General features: G+C 34.6%; 1 protein-coding gene across 2 annotated transcripts in view; it reads left to right on the forward strand.

Moving 5' to 3' along the window:
• IMMP2L (inner mitochondrial membrane peptidase subunit 2) overlaps positions 1–22,541 on the forward strand; it is a 922,093-nt gene that overhangs the window by 710,128 nt on the left and 189,424 nt on the right. For both annotated transcript variants that reach the window (XM_032643755.1, XM_032643756.1), the window contains exon 6: positions 14,214–14,316. In XM_032643755.1, coding sequence (XP_032499646.1) covers positions 14,214–14,316 — 103 coding nt within the window. The remainder of the gene's footprint in view (positions 1–14,213; positions 14,317–22,541) is intronic.

A 22,541-nucleotide genomic window follows, 5' to 3' on the forward strand; every position in this document is an offset into this window, starting at 1 on the left:
ACATAGTAGCAAACAGAATCCAACAGCACATTAAAAGGATCATACATCATGATCAACTGGGGTTTATCCCAGGAATGCAAGGATTCTTCAATATATGCAAATCAATCAATGTGATACACCATATTAACAAATTGAAAGAGAAAAACCATATGATCATCTCAATAGATGAAGAAAAAGCTTTTGACAAGATTCAACAGCCATTTATGATAAAAACACTCCAGAAAGTAGGCATAGAGGAACCTACCTCACCATAATAAAGGCCAAATATGACAAACAAACAGCCAACATCGTTCTCAATGATGAAAAACTGAAAACATTTCCTCTAAGATCAGGAAAAAGACAAGGTGGCCCATTCTCACCACTATAATTCAACGTAGTTTTGGAAGTTTTAGCCACAGCAGTCAGAGAAGAAAATGAAATAAAAGGAATCCAAATCAGAAAAGAAGAAGTAAAATTGTCACTGTTTGCAGATGACATGATACTATACATAGAGGATCCTAAAGATGCCACCAGAAAGCTACTAGAGCTAATCAATGAATTAGGTAGAGTAGGAGGATACCATATTAATGCACAGAAAACTTGCATTCCTATACACTAATGATGAAAAATCTGAAAGAGAAATTAAGGAAACACTCCCATTTACCATTGCAACAAAAAGAATAAAATACCTAGGAATAAACCCACCTAAGGAGACAAAAGACCTGTATGCAGAAAACTAGAAGACACTGATGAAAGAAATTAGAGATTATACCAACAGATGGATTGTTCTTGGATTGGAAGAATCTATGTTGTGAAAATGACTATACTGCCCAAAGCAATCTACAGGTTCATTGCAATCCCTATCAAACTACCAATGGCATTTTTCACAGAATTAGAACAAAAAAAGTGTATAATTTGTATGGAAACACAAAAGACCCAGAATAGCCAAAACAATCTTGAGAAGGAAACGGAGCTGGAAAAATCAGGCTCCCTGACCTCATACTATTCTACAAAGCTACAGTAATCAAGACAGTATGGTACTGGCACCAAAACAGAAATGTAGACCAATGGAACAGTACAGAAAGCCTAGAGATAAACCCACGCATCTATGGTCACCTTATCTTTGATAAAGGAGGTAAGAATATACAATGGAGAAAAGACAGCCTCTTCAGTAAGTGGTGCTGGAAAACTGGACAGCTACATGTAAAAGAATGAAATTAGAACACTTCCTAACACCATACACAAAAATAAACTCAAAATGGATTAAAGACCTAAATGTAAGACCAGACACTATAAAATCTTACAGGAAAACATAGGCAGAACGCCCTTTGACATAAATCACAGCAAGATCCTTTTTGACCTGCCTCCTAGAGAAATGGAAATAAAAACACAAATAAACAAATGGGACCTAATGAAACTTAAAAGCTTTTGCACAGCAAAGGAAACCATAAACAAGATGAAAAGACAACCCTCAGAATGGGAGAAAATATTTGCAAACGAAGCAACTGACACAGATTAATCTCCAAACTTTACAAGCAGCTCAAGCAGCTCAATATCAAACAACCCAATCCAAAATTGGGCTGAAGACCTAAATAGACATTTCTCCAAAGAAGATATACAGATTGCCAACAACCACATGAAAGAATGCTCAACATCACTAATCATTAGAGAAATGCAAATCAAAACTACAATGAGATATCATCTCTCACCAGTCAGAATGGCCATCGTCAAAAAATCTGCGAACAATAAATGCTGGAGAGGGTGTGGAGAAAAGGGAACCCTCTTGCACTGTTGGTGGGAATGTAAATTGATACAGCCACTATGGAGAACAGTATGGAGGTTCCTTAAAAAGCTAAAAATAGAACTAACATATGACCCAGCACTCCCACTACTGGGCATATACCCTGAGAAAACCATAATTCAAAAAGAGTCATGTACCCCAATGTTCATTGCAGCACTATTTCCTATAGCCAGGACATGGAAGCAACCTAAGTGTCCATCGACAAATGAATGGATAAAGAAGATGTGGCACACATATACAATGGAATATTACTCAGCCATTAAAAAAAATGAAATTGAGTTATTTGTAGTGAGGTGGATGGACCTAGAGTCTGTCCAACAGTGAAGTAAGTCAGAAAGGAAAAACAAATAGCTAATACACACATGTGGAATAAAAAAAAAAACGTTCTGATGAACCTAGGGGCAGGACAGGAATAAAGATGCAGACGTAGAGAATGGACTTGAGGACACAGGCGGTGGGGGAAGGGGTAGCTAGGACGAAGTGCAAGAGTAGTATATATACACTACCAAGTGTAAAATAGACAGCTAGTGGAAAGCAACTGCATTGCACAGAGAAATCATCTCGGTGCTTTGCTACTACCTAGCAGGGTGGGATAAGGAAGGTGGGAGGGAGATGCAAGAGGGAGGGGGTATGGAGATATACATTTGCATATAGCTGATTCACTTTGTTATACAGCAGAAACTAACACAACACTGTGAAGCAATTATACTCCAATAAAGGTGTTAAAAAATAAAGATACTGCATCATGCTACACTTTGAAGATCAAATATTTCCATAACCATTGTAGGCAATAAATAATGAGCAGAGTTAACAGAGGAACAGATTCTTAAAAAATAAAATTGCAGGCCTCCACAAAGAAGAGAGGAAAAGAAAGCAAATTGGTCAGTTCATATGCCCTGATTAGACTGTTCTTTGTGTCCTAGAAGGCCTAAACAGTGGCTTAAAAACATTGTCATCAACTCTGAAACAGGAGTGCAGAGGCAGAAGGTTTCCAGAGCTTTCCACCCCATAGAGGATAAGTTTCATTCTAATGACTATGTTGAATGGTGGCTAAGTTTTTTCATTAAAATGAACCCAGGAAAAACAACTGATTTTGCAGCTAGAGGCTCTCTTTTAATTCTTTATGAATTTTATATCAGGGAGGACTAGAGCAGCCTCAGCCCATCAGTAGGTACCCCCCACTCTTATAGCTTTCTCTCTTAATTTTAATCACAGATGGGGAGCCGTCTCTCAGGAAGTCGAGAACATGGTTTCTTTTGTTGTTGTTCGTATTTGGTTTGGCGGTTTTGTTGTGTTTTATATTTTTTGTTTGCTTTTCTGTTTTGCTTTTGCCTGTGAAGGGTGGCAGAATATGTCACTCCAAAATATGCCACCTTGGCATAAGGATTATTTAGATTTAAAAGGACTTGAAAAATAGCAAGTCCTATTCCCTGTTTTTTCTTAAAAGCAGGAGATGAAATTCTCATGTGAGTTATGTCCTCTGTAATAGAAGCAAAGTAACATTCTTATCATCAAGGACAAGAAGTTGAGACCCAAAGAATTCTACACAAATGGACCTTCTATGATAATTCTTATCTTCCTTTAGCCTCTGCACATAATTCATTTACTTCTCCATAATTACCTCTCTTTGTTCAGCCAACTATAAAAAATCATGTAGGTTCTGCCTTTCTTTGTGTCTTCATTCCTTATGAGGGCTCCTGTGTAACATAAAGTTTATATAAATTTGTGTATATTTATACAAGTATATTCCTCTGTATCGGAGGGGAATTGGTTCCAGGACCCCCCCAAATACCAATATCCAGGGAAGCTCAAGTCCCTTATATACAATGGCGCAGGACAGTTGGCCCTCCACATCTGGGACCAAATTTGCTTTTCTCCGGTTAATCAGTTTCTGTCAGTTTACTTCTCAGTCTCAGCTGAAAATTCTAAGAGGGCAGAGGTGAAAATTTGCCTGCCCTATACCCTCGGCATCTGTGGACTGAATCCAAATTTTTTGGACTTCTAAATATGAAGACATTTCATAATCATTACTTCAATAGAAATGATTTATGTTAATAGGCATCCTACTGGAACTAACATTTGACAGATCCTTTACTTAGTGCAGTGAGTGGCTAATTGAGGACGCTTAATTATAACAAAATGAAGGATATTTCCATAAACTGGTATACCATTTGTCCCTGTCCCCCTACAACATTTATCTGCTGATGTATTCAGCCTAAGAGGAAAGACCCAAGATGGGAGGACGCCTGGAAATATTACACCCAATTAACACTTCTGGCTTTTATAAAGTAGTGTTTATTTTACTCTTTATTGTTATTTTTTGTCTAGTTTCTGCTAGAACTGCTATGAAGCCATGCTTTTTAGCTCTTCTCTAAATGTTTATTTTATGCTTTGCATTTATATATGTACATATAAATATATTTCTATTTTGTCTATTGTAGTTAGCTTTGATATGAACCCACTTAAAATTTACATGAAGGCATGAATATGGTAATATCATAATGCATTATTTAGAAGTGCCTTTTTTTCTTTTCTTTTTTTTTTTTTTTTTGCTTTTTTGTCTTTGCTCTTCCTTCTTTCTCCTTTCTCTTGTATTAGTTTCCCCATCCCTCACTCAGGTCTATAGCCTCTTGTGTATCCCCAGTATGATTTTCTTTATTCTGAAACAGTGCTTCCTATATTCACATTTATATATATACTGACTTTTTGTCAACATTTTTTTCACAAAAGTGGAAGCATATCATATGTACTTTTCTACTTTTATCATTCAATAGTACTTTTTGAAAAATCTCAATTCTTTATGAATTTTTTATCAGGGAGTTATATATCAGTTAATGGCTTTATTTTTGTTCTTTTTATGGGTTGTACAGTATTCTATGGTATGGGCCCTCCATCATTTATTAAACCATTCCTCTGTTTTTAGTAATTTTCTTTGGTTCCAATTTTTTTGCCATAATGAACAACGTTGTAATAAACATTGTTGTACCTGTGTCCTTATACAATTATTTTTATGGCATTGAATCCCAGGAGTGGAATTGCTAGGTCATAAGGCAAATGAATTTTTAAAATTTTATAGATGTTGCCAGATTGCTTTCCAAAAAGATTATAACTCTTCATATTTCTACCAGTAATGTGAAAGAGTATACTTTTCCTATACTTCTGCCAGCAGTAGGTATTAAAGCTCTTTTAAATTTTTCAGCTGTTGGTTATAAAGTAGTATCTTGTGTTTAATTTGTATTTTCCTGAATGCTAGCAAATTTGAGTGGTTTTTCATACGTCTCATCTGTAACTTGCCTATTTATATCTTTTACCCATTTTCTGTTGGATTGTTTGTCTTTTTTTTTTTTTTTTTAATGTGAGTGACTATAAAGTTATTTTTATGGTGTAGATATTTTCCCTTTGTATGGCATTTGGGCAATTTTTTTTTTCCAAAGCTAGTGTTGATCTATTGACTTTGTATGGTACAAAAGAGTTTTTAATTCTTAAATATTCAGATATTTGTATATTTTATAACTTTTGGTTTTTAGTCTTGCTCAAAAAGGCTTTCCTCAATCCTAGCTTGTACATGAAGCTTTCAGATTATTTATTTATTTTTTAAAATACTGATTTTTTAAATTGGTTGTGTCGGTTGAAAAAAATGCACAGCCTAAAATTTGAGAGTTATGTTTTCTTTGGCCAACTTTCTGAGGACTCAAACATGGAGGCAGCCTCTCAGATAGAGCTGAGGGACGGCTCCCAAGAGGTAAGGGAGGAGCCCGGATATATAGGAGTTTTTGCAACAAAAGCCAGGCAGTCAGAGCATCAAAAGATTACTGTTAATTAAAGAAAGCCAGACATCTCAAGTTAATGAATTTAGCGCTTTTCTATGTGTGGGAAGATACCAGAGTCTGTCTGGGCTCATTGAAATCATTCCTTTGACATGTACCTTATCTATCTAGGGCCAGTATCCTGCTTTTCCATCCTGAGTCCTCTCAGGGTGCACAGTCTGGGAGCGGCTATAGTGGCTGATGGTTTGATGGCCGCAAAATCCTTTGTTTACTGATATGGCAGGTGACATTCTTCATCCACAGTTGCACTATTATGTACCTTTTCCTTGGCTTAAATTTGGTGGTTTAGGGATGCTGATAATTTGTACCCATCATGTAATACATGGATATTGATAATTTCAGAAATATGGGTATAATATATGAAAGGTATTACCTTTTCCTGAAGACTACCCTGTAACCCTAGCTGAGTTGGATATCTCTTGCCCAGCTCCTTATTTTGCCCTCTTTGCACCTGTACCATTGACTTACCACTTTGAGTTGAAATTGTATGCTTAAAAAATAGTCTATTTACTTAGCTAAGCTAAAAATTCTTCCAGGGCAGGTCTGTGTCATATTTATGTTTACATTTCTAGTGCCTAACAGTTCTTGATACCACTGGGTAATAAATATTTGTGGAATTAATTTGAATTAGAGAAATTTTTTTTTCTAGCTGCCTTAATTATTGTATCGTAAGAACAGCTAAGCTTATCCCCTAATTCTGATAATGAAGTTTACCATTTATTAGGGTCTATTCTGCCAGACATTATTCTAAAAATGTTACATGCCTTATCTCATATGTCATCACACCTCTATGAAGCAGATAGTGTTATCCTCTATTACAACTGATGAGCTCAAGGCCATGCAAGTAGGAAGTGGCAGAACTGGAATTCAACCAGAGTCTGGCTAGTTTGAAAACCTATATTAATTTTCCCTCTGCCACACTGCTTTCCAGCTTCAAAATTGTCTATTATTCCTATTCTAAAGAAATATTTTTAAAGAAGAGCCATTGTTTGGTGATCTCTTTAGCTCTGAGGCAATTATTTTTTGTTTTACTAGTAATTAATCCAAGGCTCATTAATTTTGTTTGTAGGAAATAAAGAGAATAGTAACCATTCCTTTTAATACTAAAAAGTTAAAGTTATAAGACTGGGATCAGAGCAAACAGATGGAAAATTGTTCATAGTTCCTCCAATATCTAAGTATTATTGGACCTTACGTTAAGAAAGCACTGAAATGTGTTTATCCCGCCCCCTTCTGTAACTAGCATGTGGGAAAAACCTGTGGAACTAAACGATGAATGATGTGGACACCCAGGAAATCATTTTGAAAGAAAACTTTGTAAACAAGCACAACAATACCATTTATAATACATATTGGTTTTTTTTGAAAAATAAAATTATGCATTACAAGTTCACTGTTCTATTTAAATTTGTTTGCTAGGAAGCCATGCATGGAATGAATCACTGTATATATTACATGATAAGATCCAGTTAACAGTAGGTAAACTGATTATGGTATTTACACCTTTGACATGTCATGTAATTGGTGATCATTTTAGCAAAAACTAATTTTAAATATATGTAAGTTAGATACATTATTTACTTCGTGGAGTTATCTTTTATATATTCGGATAGCTTACATAATGTTTATAATTATTCTATCTATAATTCAATAATATATTTACCTTAAACTTTTTTTTTTTTGTGGTACGCCGGGCTCTCACTGTTGTGGCCTCTCCCGTTGCGGAGCACAGGCTCCGGACGCGCAGGCTCAGCGGCCATGGCTCACGGGCCCAGCTGCTCCGCAGCATGTGGGATCTTCCCGGACCGGGGCACGAACCCGTGTCCCCTGCATCGGCAGGCGGACTCTCAACCACTGCGCCACCAGGGAAGCCCTACCTTAAACTTTTTGACTCAATATGATCTAAGTTAATATTGGGTAATAACAAATAGAATATATAAGAGAAAAATCAATAATACATTTTTAGAATAAAATAATTTAAATATATTTAATTTTTCTATACAATTATAATAATTGAATGTCCTCATTAGAAAGTGAGTTATGAAATATCTCCCTTAATTTACAGTGGTATATCTCCAGAAAATAATGTACTAAGGAAAGGAAAAAGAAATCTTTTTTATCTGTAAGCGAATGGGATTTGAAACCCACACTATCTTCCTTACCTTTTAGGTTTTATCTGTTCTTCATATCTGGATTCAAATATACATAGTGCCTTTTCTGACTATTCCAGCCTAAAACAATATCATCCTTTGAACACCTCTGCAGTTAGCAACATTTGACATTCGTTCATTTATTTATTCCTCCATTCACCAGTTATTTTCTTACAGATGTTTCCAGCTTGTGAAATTTTGTCTATGGTAGTTTAGACTGTTATCTGCTATATATATACAATAGACTGCTTTGTGGCTTATGTTTTGAATCATGGTATAAGTTATAATCTTGGTAGGCCCCTAAAATGGCTAAAATTTAAAAGAATGGTGATTATCAAGTGTTAGTGGTGTATGGAACAACTGGAACCCACACATTGTTGGTACAGCTGCATTGGAAGCCAGTCTGACATGTTGCAAGGCTAAACATTCGGTTACTATAGGACTCAGCCATTTCATTTGTAGATATTTACCCAGGAGAAATGAAAACATGTATCCACATAAATACCTATAGGTTCATGGTGGCTTTATTGATAATAGCCAAAAACTGGAAAGAACCCAAGTGTCCTTGAACTATTGATTGATAAACTAATTGTGGTATATCTCTATAGCAGTATACTATTAAGAAAAAAATAACAAATGACTAACATGTGCAACAACACAGATTAATCTCAAAAGCAAATAGACTACATTAAAGAAAGAAAACCAGAAATCAAAGAATGCATATAGAATGATCCCATTTATGTGAAATTCTAGAAGAGGCACAACTATGGTGACAAAAAGCTCAGCTGTGGTTGCTGGGAGACGAGGATGGAGGGAGGCAGGTCTGCCTGCAGAAGGGCATGAGGGGCCTTTTCTGGGTGATTGGATGTTTCATATCTTGATCTAGTGATTATGGGCTTGGGTAGATTTTTAAAACTCATTGAACTGTACACTTAAAATTGCTGGATTATATTTATCTCCTAACAAGGGAACTCTGCTGTCAGTTTGCTATTCCTTTGAAGATAATCTCTTTTTTCTCCGGCAGCTTTTCAAAAATTTTTTAGGGAAGAAGTGTTCCTTAGTGTTCTGCAGTTTCATTACAATGTATCACGGTGTGATTTCTTTCCATTTATTTATCTTACTTGTGATTCACTTTGATTACTGAAGCTGTAATTCGTGCTTTCATCCGTTCTGGAAAATTCTCTATCACTATCTCTCAAATGTTATCTCTTCCTTGTTCCTTTTTATTCTCTTCCTTTGGGACTCTCATTACACTTATATTACATTTTCTAATAATATTCTCCATCTCTCCTACTTTTCATTTCTTTACCTCTCTGTGCTAAAGTCTAAGTAATCTTTTAGATATATATTCCAGTTCTTCTTTCTTTCATTTATATTCATCTGCTTTTTAATCCACCTATTTAATCGTATATTTTAATTTTTAGAAGCTGTTTGATTTTTTCTCAAATATCTGTCTTTTAAAAATGTATATTGTTCCTTGTTCATGTTTTTAATTCCCTTTTTTAATTTTAAAAAATATTTGAATTTGTATAAATTATATTCTGTGTTTGAGAAATCTAGCAGTTTAAGTCCTTGGTGGTCAAATTCTGCTGTTCGTTAATGAGTTCTGACTCATTAATGCTGGTTATTTCCTTGTGAGTTCTGTTTTTTGGATTGTGAGTGCTATTGACTGGGACTTATCTGTAGAAACCTTGAAAACTCTGAATTGAGAGATTATCCCTGAAGAGATTTATAGTTCCTTCTGCCAGATTCCTGGAGCCAATTAAACTTAATTCTTGACTATCCCAGACCACATAAGCAGTGTGAATTTGAACCCATCTCACCTTGAGAGCAGAATGTGGACTCTCAAGGGAGAATTTTTCCCTTCCAGAGGTCACCCTAGATAGGCAAATGGCCTTTTCATTTTCCTTTCCTGATGGTAGATTACTTTTTTCTAGTCAGTCTATTAATGATGATAAAAGAGATCTAGTTCCAACTCTTGATCTTACTGAATCCTGAGCTCTATACTCCTGATCCCTTCTGGACAGTGAAAACCCAGGGGGTCTAGGATCCAGGGAGTGTCCAGTAAACACTTTCAGGGCAGCCAGTACTTTGGACAATGAAAAAAATTCAATAGAATGGTTTGAAAAATAAATAAATAAAAACACCTTAATCAATTATGAATTATTAATACTAATTACCTACATTAAGAACGTGTGTGTGTGTATTTGGGAAATACTTTAAATACGAATTTGTTTCCTTGTGACATCAAGGATTACATAGACAATTTTGTATTCAACTGATGACACTCAAAACGTTGAGACCTAAAAAAGAAAAAATAAACCATTGTTTTCAAGGTCAAATCAAATTGGAAAAAATCATTCTTCATTCCATTTATAAGACCTAGGTAACTTGGTAAAGCTAGTACTAAAAATGCCTTTTTGTAGACAGGTAGTTAGAATACCATACAGAACTCATTTTTGACAGTCAAAACCAAAATTATTTGCAAGCCATAGATACATACAGCCTTGTAGGCTGACACCTCACTTAACTGTTAAATCGCCTAAAAGATTACCTTGTCTTTCTTTTATGTGAATTCAGGAGCACAAAGCTATTTAAAATTCCTTCTCTAGAGAGATTCTATTAGAAGTATTATATTTCTTTGGCAGTCCTAAAAGGAGCCAGCTCAATATTTTAATGTCATATTTTTTAAAGCTACTTTGTGTTATTTTTTTAAAGTTAGATTGAAGCCTGAGAAATTAAATATGTGTATATGGCGTGAATTTTAGCAGGGTTCTACAGCTCAAAGAGTTATTTCACACCCTGTCTAGTGACTAGCTGAACCATTCTCTATTAGCATAGCAACATTCAAATATGTAAGTGATTAGTAAGTGAAAACAAATAGATTGTGCTTTCACTTGCTACTCTCTGCATGCTTGCATATGTACAAACAGGTGGATTGTGTTTTCACATGTAAGTTTTAGACTATCCCAGAAGGGCATAAGAATAAAAGAAAAATAAGATTCACTGTACCATTAAAGATAATCTATAGCCCCAGTGCAAATGTGAGGGAAAGAAATTATTGAAGCATAACTCAGGTAATTTTAAAAGACTGATGCTAATAGACAGTAGAGGCTGAACACATTCTGAATTATAAAATGAAAGAAAACAGTGGACAAAGGAAGATAATAGCAATTATAACTATGGCTTACTGAGTTCTCACTGTACATAAGAACTAGATTGAGTGCTTTACTTAAAAAGTCTCAACTGTAAGAGAATCCACTTATCAAGTGTTTAATACATGCCACTTATATCCATAGAACCACTTTTTGACTTAGGTACTATTATTTGCCCCATTCTGCAAATGAGGAAACCGACGCTTGTGTTTTATCAACTTGCCCAAGATTACATAAACTTGGAAGTGTTAAGTCAGACATCAAAGCCAAGATAGGCTGATTGCAGAGACCATGCTCTATAACAACCTCTCCATTACATTCTCATCTAACTACTACTCAATCCAGTTAGGGCATGTCTAATCCATCCCATTTCAAAGGTAGACAAATGGAGATAGAAACTAAGTAATTTGCACAAGATTACTTGTAACTGCATAAAGATTAAAACTGGTTTAGTGTGTTTCCAGAATCTATGCACTCTCTTCTGTATTATTCAACCTTTGTGAAAGTGTTTTTCATTCTTCAGTTATACATTCATTTGGTCATTCATTTAACAAATGTTTATTGAGCACTTTGTATGGTGCATTCTTTTGCACTCTGGGAATACTCTCGTGAACATGAAACACAAAGTTCCAAAATTTACGTTCTAGTGGGCGAAAGATAGGCAATAAACCAATAAACTAGGAAGTAGATATCGTGTTAGTGGGTGCAATGAAGAAAAATAAAGCATTGCAAGGGGCTAGAAAATGATGGGAAGTTGGATGTATTTAAAATTTTTAAATAAGATAGTCAATGCAAGGAAATGTGCAATTGTCACTGGTAATTTTATGATACTGTTATTTTCTATCACAAGTATCTTGACTCCTTGGTTTATATGACATTGAAACTGAATCTGAGTTTTATATCAGGTTCACTTTCCAGAAGAATATGCTTGACTTAGAACCTACCATTTAATTGCAGAAATGATCGGTTTTATTTCATATTTCTGCTTGAATGGTTATTTGAGGAGACAAAATAGGTAACTGTTTCCTTTCTAAGTACTTAGCCAAACTAACCAGCTTAATAAGGTAAACAAATATTTGGACTTATTAGGAGAATGTGCCTTGCCAACAATTAAGTAAAAGGGTCTTCTCCCCATCATTAATACTTGATGTGGGATATTAGTTCTTAGAAGGAATCTCATGATAAAATAACTAGTGATGTCAACAAATAATTGACTGATTTTAGTTGAGGAACATTTATATGACAGTATGATGTATTCAACTTGTTTCTGCATTTCTTTTTTTTTTTTTTCTTTTTGCGGTACGCGGGCCTCTCACCGTTGTGGCCTCTCCCGTTGCGGAGCACAGGCTCCGGACTTGCAGGCTTGGCGGCCATGGCTCACGGGCCCAGCTGCGGTATGTGGGATCTTCCCGGACTGGGGCACGAACCCGTGTCCCCTGCATCGGCAGGTGGACTCTCAACCACTGCGCCACCAGGGAAGCCCTCTGCTTTTCTTTAAAAAGCTGCAACTCTTCTTCCCAGTAGTAATTAAAAATAAACAGCAGTCATCTACTTACTGTGGGCTTCTAATGGTCACAACACCTTGCATGAATGATTTAGTGATCTAAAGCAAAACAATTCAACACTGAAATTATCTTGAAAATTAAAAACCATTCTAGATAGTGAATAGTTTCAATTTCTATAGCACCAACTTATGTACAGTTTTCCTTTTTTATGTATTCTTCTGCATATATACAACTTACTAACAGAAATGGTCTGATTGGGACTCCACCTCAAAGAACAGTGTATAAAGCTCAGTCTCTGGGGTTAAGTCTGTAGACTTGGGGGTGACATTTATTCATTCAAATATTATTTATTGAGAAGCTTCTTTAAGCTAGACATTGTCTGGAATTCTTTGGGGAATGAAAGAAGAAAAAAATAGTCTCTTCCCTGAAAAGAATTTATTATTATAGGCTTGGGATAATATTTAATCTAATTCCATCCCATTTATTTAATTAGTTATATTATAATTTATGTAACCAATCTCTTGTTAATTATTTAGAAAGATTTTTTGTTGTTGTTGTTGTTACAAAAGACCTGTGTTGAACATCTCTGGTAATAAATATTTGTCCATATTTCTGATTGTTTCTTTGGAATGGATTTCTATCAGTAAAATAACTAGGTCAAAAAGCACATACATTTTAGTCTATTAATAAATTTGACAAAAATGGGCCCCCAATGGCAAAATAGGAAAAAAATTGTATCACTTTACATTGCCACCAACACAGTATGAGAGAGCCTTTCCTTACTTGGTTTCCTTGTCAGCCTTAAGAAGACAGAACGTTCCACTAAATGTATATCGTCGATCATTGCTCTCTAAATATTGTCTTCAAAATTGTTGAAAAGTTTCTCACTTTCAAGAATGATTTATGGGATTTCCCTGGTGGCGCAGTGGTTAAGAATACACCTGCCAATGCAGGGTTATGGGTTCGATCCCTGGTCCAGGAAGATCCCACATGCCATGGAACCACTAAACCTGTGCACCACAACTACTGAGCCTGCGCTCTAGAGCCCACGAGCCACGACTACTGAGCCCTGCGCACCTAGAGCCCATTTTCTGCCACAAGAGGAGGCACCACAATGAGAAGCCGACGTAGCACAACAAAGAGTAGCCCCCGCTCGCTGCAGCTAGAGAACGCCCTCACACAGCAACGAAGACCCAACGCAGCCAAAAATTTAAAAAAAAAGAATTATTTATGAAATTGAATGGTGCTAACCAAAAATTTTCAGTTGACTTTGATAGATTATATTTGACAAGAGATCATCTAGGGTTTTTTTTTTCTTATATATTCTGAATTTTAAAGTATTAAGAGGTTATGAAAATTCTGTCAGTTGGTTTGAGAAGTTTATTTGACTAAAAAAATGAAGATTGCAGCTGGCCAAGTTGACCATTGAGGTAAAAGCAGATGTCAGAAATAAAATAGATCTGCATTTTGTTGGGGCTTATTGAGTTTTATAAAAACATAGTATATTATGAATTAAGTTAAGTAGCAAACCATTATCTGGTACTAGTGCATCTTGTTTAAGCACAAAATTCCTACCTACAGAAACGTGAAAAAAAATACCGTGGATAGGTTTACAGGGTCTTAACCACGTCTTATTTAAAAAGAAAATTCAAGAGTAAGAGTAGCCTTACATGTAACCTATAATAATCCATTGCATCTTTACAGTAGTATTTTTACCTTTCCTGAATTTGTATGCTTAACTGTTTGATCTCTGTCTTTTCTGATCTTTTCTCAATGGTTATGCTGTTTATTTCTAGAACTATGGGACACAAAAACCGCTATGTCAAAGTCCCCCGTGGTCACATCTGGGTTGAAGGTGATCATCATGGACACAGTTTTGACAGTAATTCGTTTGGGCCGGTAAGTCTTCTTATTACTGCTATGATTGGATTTCAAATGTAGGAACAAAAGTATGTCACACAGGTTGCTCAGGTAGCCCAGCCAAGAGTAGTCGTGAATTTTATAGTGGAACAGTTTATATTTGAAAATTTCCTTTTAAATATCATATAGATAATGTAAGCTGTCAGTGTGTGTGTGTGTGTGTGTGTGTGTGTGTGTGTGTGTGTGTATCTAGAAAAGAACTTCGACAACTCAATAAAGTGCCAAAAGATGCTTTCAGCTGACTACCTGATCCCAGTGGCAACGGTTGTTTTTTCCTCACATAAATGCTTTGTACTTTATGTTTTTAGTTAGTGTTTAACAGAAATAATGTGTAAAAGACCTATAGACATCAATTTTCTAAGTAATTAGTTAAAAACTCATGTATAATAGAAATCATATTGGTAACTAACATTTTTCAGCTTTTAATTTATAACAGAAATGCCCACATTCCTTATACCATGTTTACATTCCATAAAATATGTGACTAAATTCATATATTATAATTTTTTTCATTTTTGAATACGTACAGAAATTCTCTATTTATGAACCCCTGCAACAAATCATTATATAAAGTGAAGAGTATTTTAGTTAATGGAAACTACATCTGATTTCTGGTCACCTATGTCTCTTTAAAAACTTGGATCTTCAACCCATTAGATTTTCCTACATCTAGATGTAGCCATACTTGTATGTACGTAGAAGTTAACATTGAGCACCTTTAGATAGGTTTGCAAAAAAAAAGTTATCAACATCCTTTTGTCTAAAACTAAATGTTGGTGGTCTCTATAAAACAATTTCCTTCACCTATCATGAGGGACCACCACTATTATTGTCACAGGAGAAGCAGTCACTTGACTCACTTTTGGCTAAAAGTATAGCAAGAGACTTGAGGTTGGATAAATGTTGTGCGTAAGTGGAAGGGAACTTTAGGTGATGACCCCTCTTCTTTTTTCTAGCTGCAGTGACGATAAGAAAAACATCTAAGGTCTTTCTTGCTTTTGAGTAGTACTTATTATAAAAATACAATTTAATCGTTGTAGGGTATATCAAAGATGGAATGAACAGATTGGAAATGTTGTAGATCACTTAGAGAGTATAGTAGAAGTGACTGTCATGAAGAAGCTTAGTAGCAACTTGAAAGTGAAAATAAATCACCTAAAAGCATTTTATTTCTCTCTAATCAATAAGATTAAATCTATTAAATGTAGCATGTTGTCCAAGTCCACATTAAAATGTTAACTTTAGTTTGGGTTTTAATTGGTAGGGTAGTGACTCTGAAATGAGGTGTTAAAAATGTTGTTGTTTTGTTATTAGTTGTGGGGTGTGGGGTAAATAATTACTAATAATAAAGTACTAAAGTTTGAGATTGGTTTGCTTTTTCTTTATTAGTAAATAAAGCTAGTGCAATCTTATCTATATAATTGTATAATTGTCAGTCACTCGTATTCCAGATGCTTTCTTATTTGGGAGAGAAAAATGATAAGGTTGATAGCCAGAATATTGGGAATTGCACATAACCTTCAGTATCATATCTATTGTGTAGTTCTTTCTGGGCTGTCTTTCCTGCTGTGTACTTAATAGTATTATGAACCACTGAAGTATAAGTAGACACATGAAAGTTGAAAATGTATCACGTATGGAAATATCCTCTGTCACTTATATCTTAAAAAAATAAAAATAAAAAGTGAGAACCATGTGGGCAGGCCAATTTCATTGTGTTTATTACAGTAAGAAACTATGATATGCAAAACACTGACAAATACATTCTGTGCAGGACTTTACTGCCATTGGTTTACATCAAGTTTTTAAAAGAAATCTACTCATTAATTATAACTTGAACCAGTAATATGAGTCAGAGACACAAAACCATTTTGAAATTTAGTGGTTGTTTTCTTTTTTTTTAAATGGATATAAGTATATAGATGCAGAATGGCTTTTGGTTCATAAGTTGGACTAAATATAAATTTCCATTCACTTAATTCATATTGTTTTTACTTGTCAAAATTAAATGAAGAACCTGTACTAGGATGAAGGAAAACATTTGTCACATCATATACTAACCTACTTGTATTTGATGAGTTTTAGTACATATATTTTTACCCTTACAGTGAGCTCTCATGTTTTATGTTCCAATAACATTTATGACTAGGAAAAATAATTAATAATGATGCTCCCAAATAAGTTTTAAAAGGACAGAGGGGAAAAAATTGAATTAAAGACCTACAATTTTTATTTAAAGCTAAGTTGTGATGTTTGAGTATAGAGATTTCTTATTTTTATTAATTAATGGTTATCTGAATAATTAAATTATTTTAATATTTTTATAATTCCCAGAAATAAAAACTCAAGTTTTACAATTCTAAAAAAACCAGAATAATCTTGAATCTTACACTGCATATACACTTGAAAGTTGTTACATTTTTCCAATAATTCTCAGTTGGATTTTTTGGCTTATCCATCAATATGTTTGGAGATTGTCTGTGGAAGGTCAGTTCAGTTTCAGGCTTTCTGGATTGTTGATTTACTTCTCCCCTTGGAAGCAGGGAATGCACTTTTCCAGAAAGTAAACATCCTATCTAAAAATCAGCCCTTCATATCTCTCCCAAATAACTTCAGAATTGTATCCAAATCTGTTTAATATGCTTTAACTCTTTGAATTGTAATTATACTATATCATAGCATCTCCTCAGTTTATTTTAAATTGGTGCCTATGGGTAATCACAATGGAGCTTTTTCCATATTTGAATAGATTTTTTACTTGTAATCTAGTGAAAAATAAGAAAAGAATGTCTTACTTTTTTTTCCTAGTTTCTTTTAATATTTCCTATGTATTTCTTAATATTTGAATTTGCTTTTCTGATTTGGTTTATTACCACTATATGTAGGCTGGAGAGGGAATTAAAGAGTTTTATGAGTGAAAGATGAATAATGGATTATGAATTTAAAGATACCAATGTTAAGTTATAGTAATAGAATGCATCACAACAGAATGAGATCCAACATCTGTGCTTTTAACTTGTAGAGGATGACATTATGGAAATAAACTAGTAGACTCCTTTATGAACATGGATAGAGTAAAACAGAAAAGTAGATAACCTTAGTTTTGGACCTCATCAGTCACATAACTGTATGGGTCGACATTTCCTCATGTATAAAAGGATGAATTTCCTCTCCTCTGAATTCATCTTAAATGATTATTTAGTAAAATGAGCATATATTATATATATATATATATATATATATATATATATATATACACACACATATATAAATATATAATTTATTTAATGTACTCCTATTTTACATTGCTGAGGATGTTTACTAAAAATTTAATAATATATTTTAAAATATATATATATATATAAAATCTTTTGATTATGTATATAGAAAAGTTTGTTTGTTTTTTTTTGCGATACGCGGGCCTCTCACTGTTGTGGCCTCTCCCGTTGCAGAGCACAGGCTCCGGACACGCAGGCCCATCAGCCATGGCTCATGGGCCTAGCCACTCCACGGCATGTGGGATCTTCCCTGACCGGGCCATGAACCCGTGTTCCCTGCATCGACAGGCGGACTCTCAACCACTGCGCCACCAGGGAAGCCCTAGAAAAGTTTTAATGAACATCCTCAGCAACCTAAAATAGGAATACAATTAAAGTATGTTTCCTCCAGAGGATGAACTATTATGCAGTTAACAATCTATATTTGTGAAGAATTTTAATAATATCATGTTCATGATATTGTTTTAGGTGAATACATGAAAATAAAGAAGAGAATACACAGTATTATGTTAATTGTGCCAGTTGTTATGATTATGGTCAATTCTTTTTTATACCTTTGTACTTCGCTATATTCTAAAAAGTCTGCAACAAATTTTTATTACCTTATGATCAGAAGAAACCAAATTAGTCAAAAAAATAAGGTAAAGGTGAGTAAAGTAAATGACTTCTAAGTTTTATTCTGACTAAATTCTTTAAAAATGTTTTATGGTGCTATGGCCAGAGGGAAAAATATCACAGATATGATTGGGTAGGAAATGTTTCAGTTATGAATTTGTCTCCATGGAAGATCTCTGTGCCAAACCTCTTGAATATATCATCATTGTACAATGATAGAAAATGTCCTATCGCATCATAATATGGATTCACTAATGTATGACTTTAGCTCAGATTTCTAGTTTGAGAAATATATTTTGTTAGTATCCTTTAAGATTGTTGTCTAGAAGTGTTTTTCAGTGCATATTACTACTTGATGTCACTGGATTGTGTATTAAAGATCTCTGATGATCGCTTAGAAAATTCAGAAAGAACTTCTGTTAGTAATTCTTTTGCTCTATGAAAGACATTAGCCTTTCCCTTTACCATCCCTACTTCCACGTAGATGACATTAATACACTTCTATTGTGGCCATGTTCTTTGCCAGCACCCAAAAGTAACTGATTACAATGAATATTGATGAATTTTCTGCTTGCTATAAAAAGAAATCACATAAAAGTCAAATTTTATATTTCTATATGTGTGTACATAGCAGTGAATTTTCTTTCTTTTTTAAATGAATTTTATTGTATTTATTTTTTTATACAGCAGCTTCTTATTAGTTATCTATTTTATACACATCAGTGTATACATGTCAATCCCAATCTCCCAATTCATCCCACTACCGCCCCACACTGTCCCCCCATTGGTGTCCATATGTTTGTTCTCTATATCTGTGTCTCTACTGCTGCCTTACAAACAGGTTCATCTGTACGATTTTTCTAGATTCCACATATATGCGTTGATATATGATATTTGTTTTTCTCTTTCTGACTTACTTCACTCTGTATGACAGTCTCTAGGCCCATACACCTCTCTACAAATGACCCAATTTCATTCCTCTTTATGGCTGAGTAATATTCCATTGTATATATGTACCACATCTTCTGTATCCATTCGTCTTTCAGTGGGCATTTAGGTTGTTTCCATGACCTGGCTATTGTAAATAGTGCTGCAAAGAACATTAGGGTGCATGTGTCTTTTTGAATTATGGTTTTCTCTGGGCATATGCCCAGTAGTGGAATTGCTGGGTCATATGGTAATTATATTTTTAGGCTTTTAAGGAACCTCCATACTGTTCTCCTTAGTGGCTGTATCAATTTACATTCCCACCAACAGTGCAGGAGGGTTCCCTTTTCTCCACACCCTCTCCAGCATTTATTGTGTGTAGATTTTTTGATGATGGCCATTCTGACCTGTGTGAGGTGATACCTCATTGTAGTTTTGATTTGCATTTCTCTAGTAATTAGAGATGTTGAGCAGCTTTTCATATGCCTCTTGGCCATCTGTATGTGTTCTTTGGAGAGAGGTTTATTTAGGTCTTCTGCCCATTTTTGGATTGGGTTGTTTGTTTTTTTTAATATTGCGCTGCATGAGCTGTTTATATATTTTGGAGATTAATCCTTTGTCCATTGATCTGTTTACAAATATTTTCTCCCATTCTGAGGGTTGTCTTTTCATCTTGTTTATAGTTTCTTTTGCTGTGCAAAGGCTTTTACGTTTCATTAGGTCCCATTTGTTTCTTTTTGTTTTTTATTTCCATATACTCTAGGAATGGGTCAAAAAAGATCTTGCTGTGATTTATGTCAAAGAGTGTTCTTCCTATCTTTTCCTCTAAGAGTTTTATAGTGTCTGCTCTTATATTTAGGAGTTTAATCCATTTTGGGTTTGTTTTTGTGTATGGTATTAGGGAGTGTTTTAATTTCATTCTTTTACATGTAGCTGTCCAGTTTTCCCAGCACCACTTATTGAAGAGACTGTCTTTTCTCCATTGTATATTCTTGCCTCCTTTGTCATAGATTAGTTGACCATAGGTGGTGGGTTTATCTCTAGGCTTTCTATCCTGTTCCATTGATCTATATTTCTGGTTTTGTGCCAGTACCATATTGCTTTGATTACTGTAGCTTTGTAGTATAGTCTGAAGTCAGGGAGTCTCATTCCTCCAGCTCCATTTTTTTTCCCTCAAGACTGCTTTGGCTATTTGGGGTCTTTTGTATCTCCATACAAAATTTATGACTTTTGTTCTAGTTCTGTAAAAATTGCCAGTTGTAATTTGATAGGGATTGCATTGAATCTATAGATTGCTTTGGGTAGTATAGTCATTTTCACAATATTGATTCTTCCAATCCAAGAACAGGGTATATCTCTCCATCTGTTTGTGTCATCTTTGAGTTCTTTCATCAGTGTCTTATAGTTTTCTGAGTACAGGTCTTTGACTTCCTTAGGTAGGTTTATTCCTAGGTATTTTATTCTTTTTGTTGTAATAGTGAATGGGATTGTTTCCTTAATTTCTCTTTCTGATCTTTTGTTGTTAGAATATAGGAATGCAAGAGATTTCTGTTTATTAATTTTGTATCCTGCAACTTTACCAGATTCATTGATTAGGTCTAGTAATTTTATGGTGGCATCTTTAGGATTATCCATGTATAGTATCATGTCATCTGCAAACAGTGACAGTTTTACTTATTCTTTTCCAATTTGTATTCGTTTTATTTCTTTTTCATCTCTGATTGCTATGGCTACGACTTCTAAAACTGTGTTGAATAATAGTGGCAAGAGTGTACATCCTTGACTAGCTTCCTGACCTTAGAGGAAATACTTTCAGTTTTTGACCATTGAGAATGATGTTTGCTGTGGGTTTGTTGTATATGGCCTTTATTATGTTGAGGTAGGTTCCCTCTATGCCTACTTTCTGGAGAGGTTTTATCATAAATGGGTGTTGAATTTTGTCAACAGCTTCTTCTGCATCTATTGAGATGATCATATGGTTTTTTCCTTCAATTTGTTAATATGGTGTATCACATTGATTGATTTGTGTCTATTGAAGAATCCTTGCATCCATGGTATAAATCCCACTTGATCATGGTGTATGATCCTTTTAATGTGCTGTTGGATTCTGTTTGCTAATATTTTGTTGTGGATTTTTGCATCTATATTCATCATTGCTATTGATCTACAATTTTCTCTTTTTATATTATCTTTGTCTGGTTTTGGTATCAGCGTGATGCTGGCCTTGTAGAATGAGTTTGGGAGTGTTCCTTTGTCTGCAATTTTTTGGAAGAGCTTGAGAAGGATGGGTGTTAGCTCTTCTCTAAATGATAGAATTCACCTGTGAAGCCATCTGGTCCTGGACTTTTGTTTGTTGAAAGATTTTATCATGGTTTCAATTTCTTTACTGGTGATTGGTCTGTTCATATTTTGTATCTTCCTGGTTCAGTCTTCCAAGATTATACCTTTTTAAGAATTTGTCCATTTCTTCCAGGTTGTTCATTTTATTGGCATAGAGTTGCTTGTAGTAGTCTCTTAGGATGCTTTGTATTTCTGTGGTGTCCATTGTAATTCTCCTTTTTCCTTTCTAATTTTATTGATTTGAGTCCTCTCCCTCTTCTTCTTGATGAGTCTGGCTAAAGGTTTAGCAATTTTGTTTATTTTCTCAAAGAACCAGCTTTTAGTTGTTTTGATCTTTGCTGTTGTTTTCTTTGTTTCTATTTCATTTATTTCTGCTCTGATCTTTATGATTTCCTTCCTTCTACTAACTTTGGGTTTTGTTTGTTATTCTTTCTCTAGTTCCTTTAGGTATAAAGTTAGTTTGTTTATTTGAGATTTTTCTTGTTTCTTGAGCTAGGATTGTATTGCTATAAACTTCTGTCTTAGAACTGCTTTGGCTGCATCCTATAGGTTTTGGATTGTCACGTTTTTGTTGTCATTTTTCTCTAGTTAATTTTTGATTTCCTCTTTGATTTCTTCAGTGATCTCCTGGTTATTTAGTAACACATTGTTTATCCTCCATGTGTTTATGTTTTTTACATTTTTTCCCCTGTAATATATTTCTAATCTCATAGTGTTGTGGTTGGATAAGATGCCTTATATGATTTCAGTTTTCTTAAATTTACCAAGGTTTGATTTGTGACCTAAGATCTGATCTATCCTAGAAAATGTTCCATGTGCACTTGAGAAGAAAGTGTAATCTGCTGTTTTTGGATGCAATATCCTATAAATATCAATTAAATCTATGTGGTCTGTTGTATCATTTAAAGCTTGTATTTCCTGACTAATTTTCTCTCTGGATGATTGCCCATTGGTGTAAGTGAGGTGTTAGAGTCCCCCCCTATTATTGTGTTACCACTGATTTCCTCTTTTATAGCTGTTAGCATTTGCCTTATGTATTGATGT

The sequence above is a fragment of the Phocoena sinus genome, chromosome 9 (genome assembly GCF_008692025.1).
Source record: "Phocoena sinus isolate mPhoSin1 chromosome 9, mPhoSin1.pri, whole genome shotgun sequence".
In the NCBI taxonomy this organism is placed as follows: Eukaryota; Metazoa; Chordata; class Mammalia; order Artiodactyla; family Phocoenidae; genus Phocoena; species Phocoena sinus.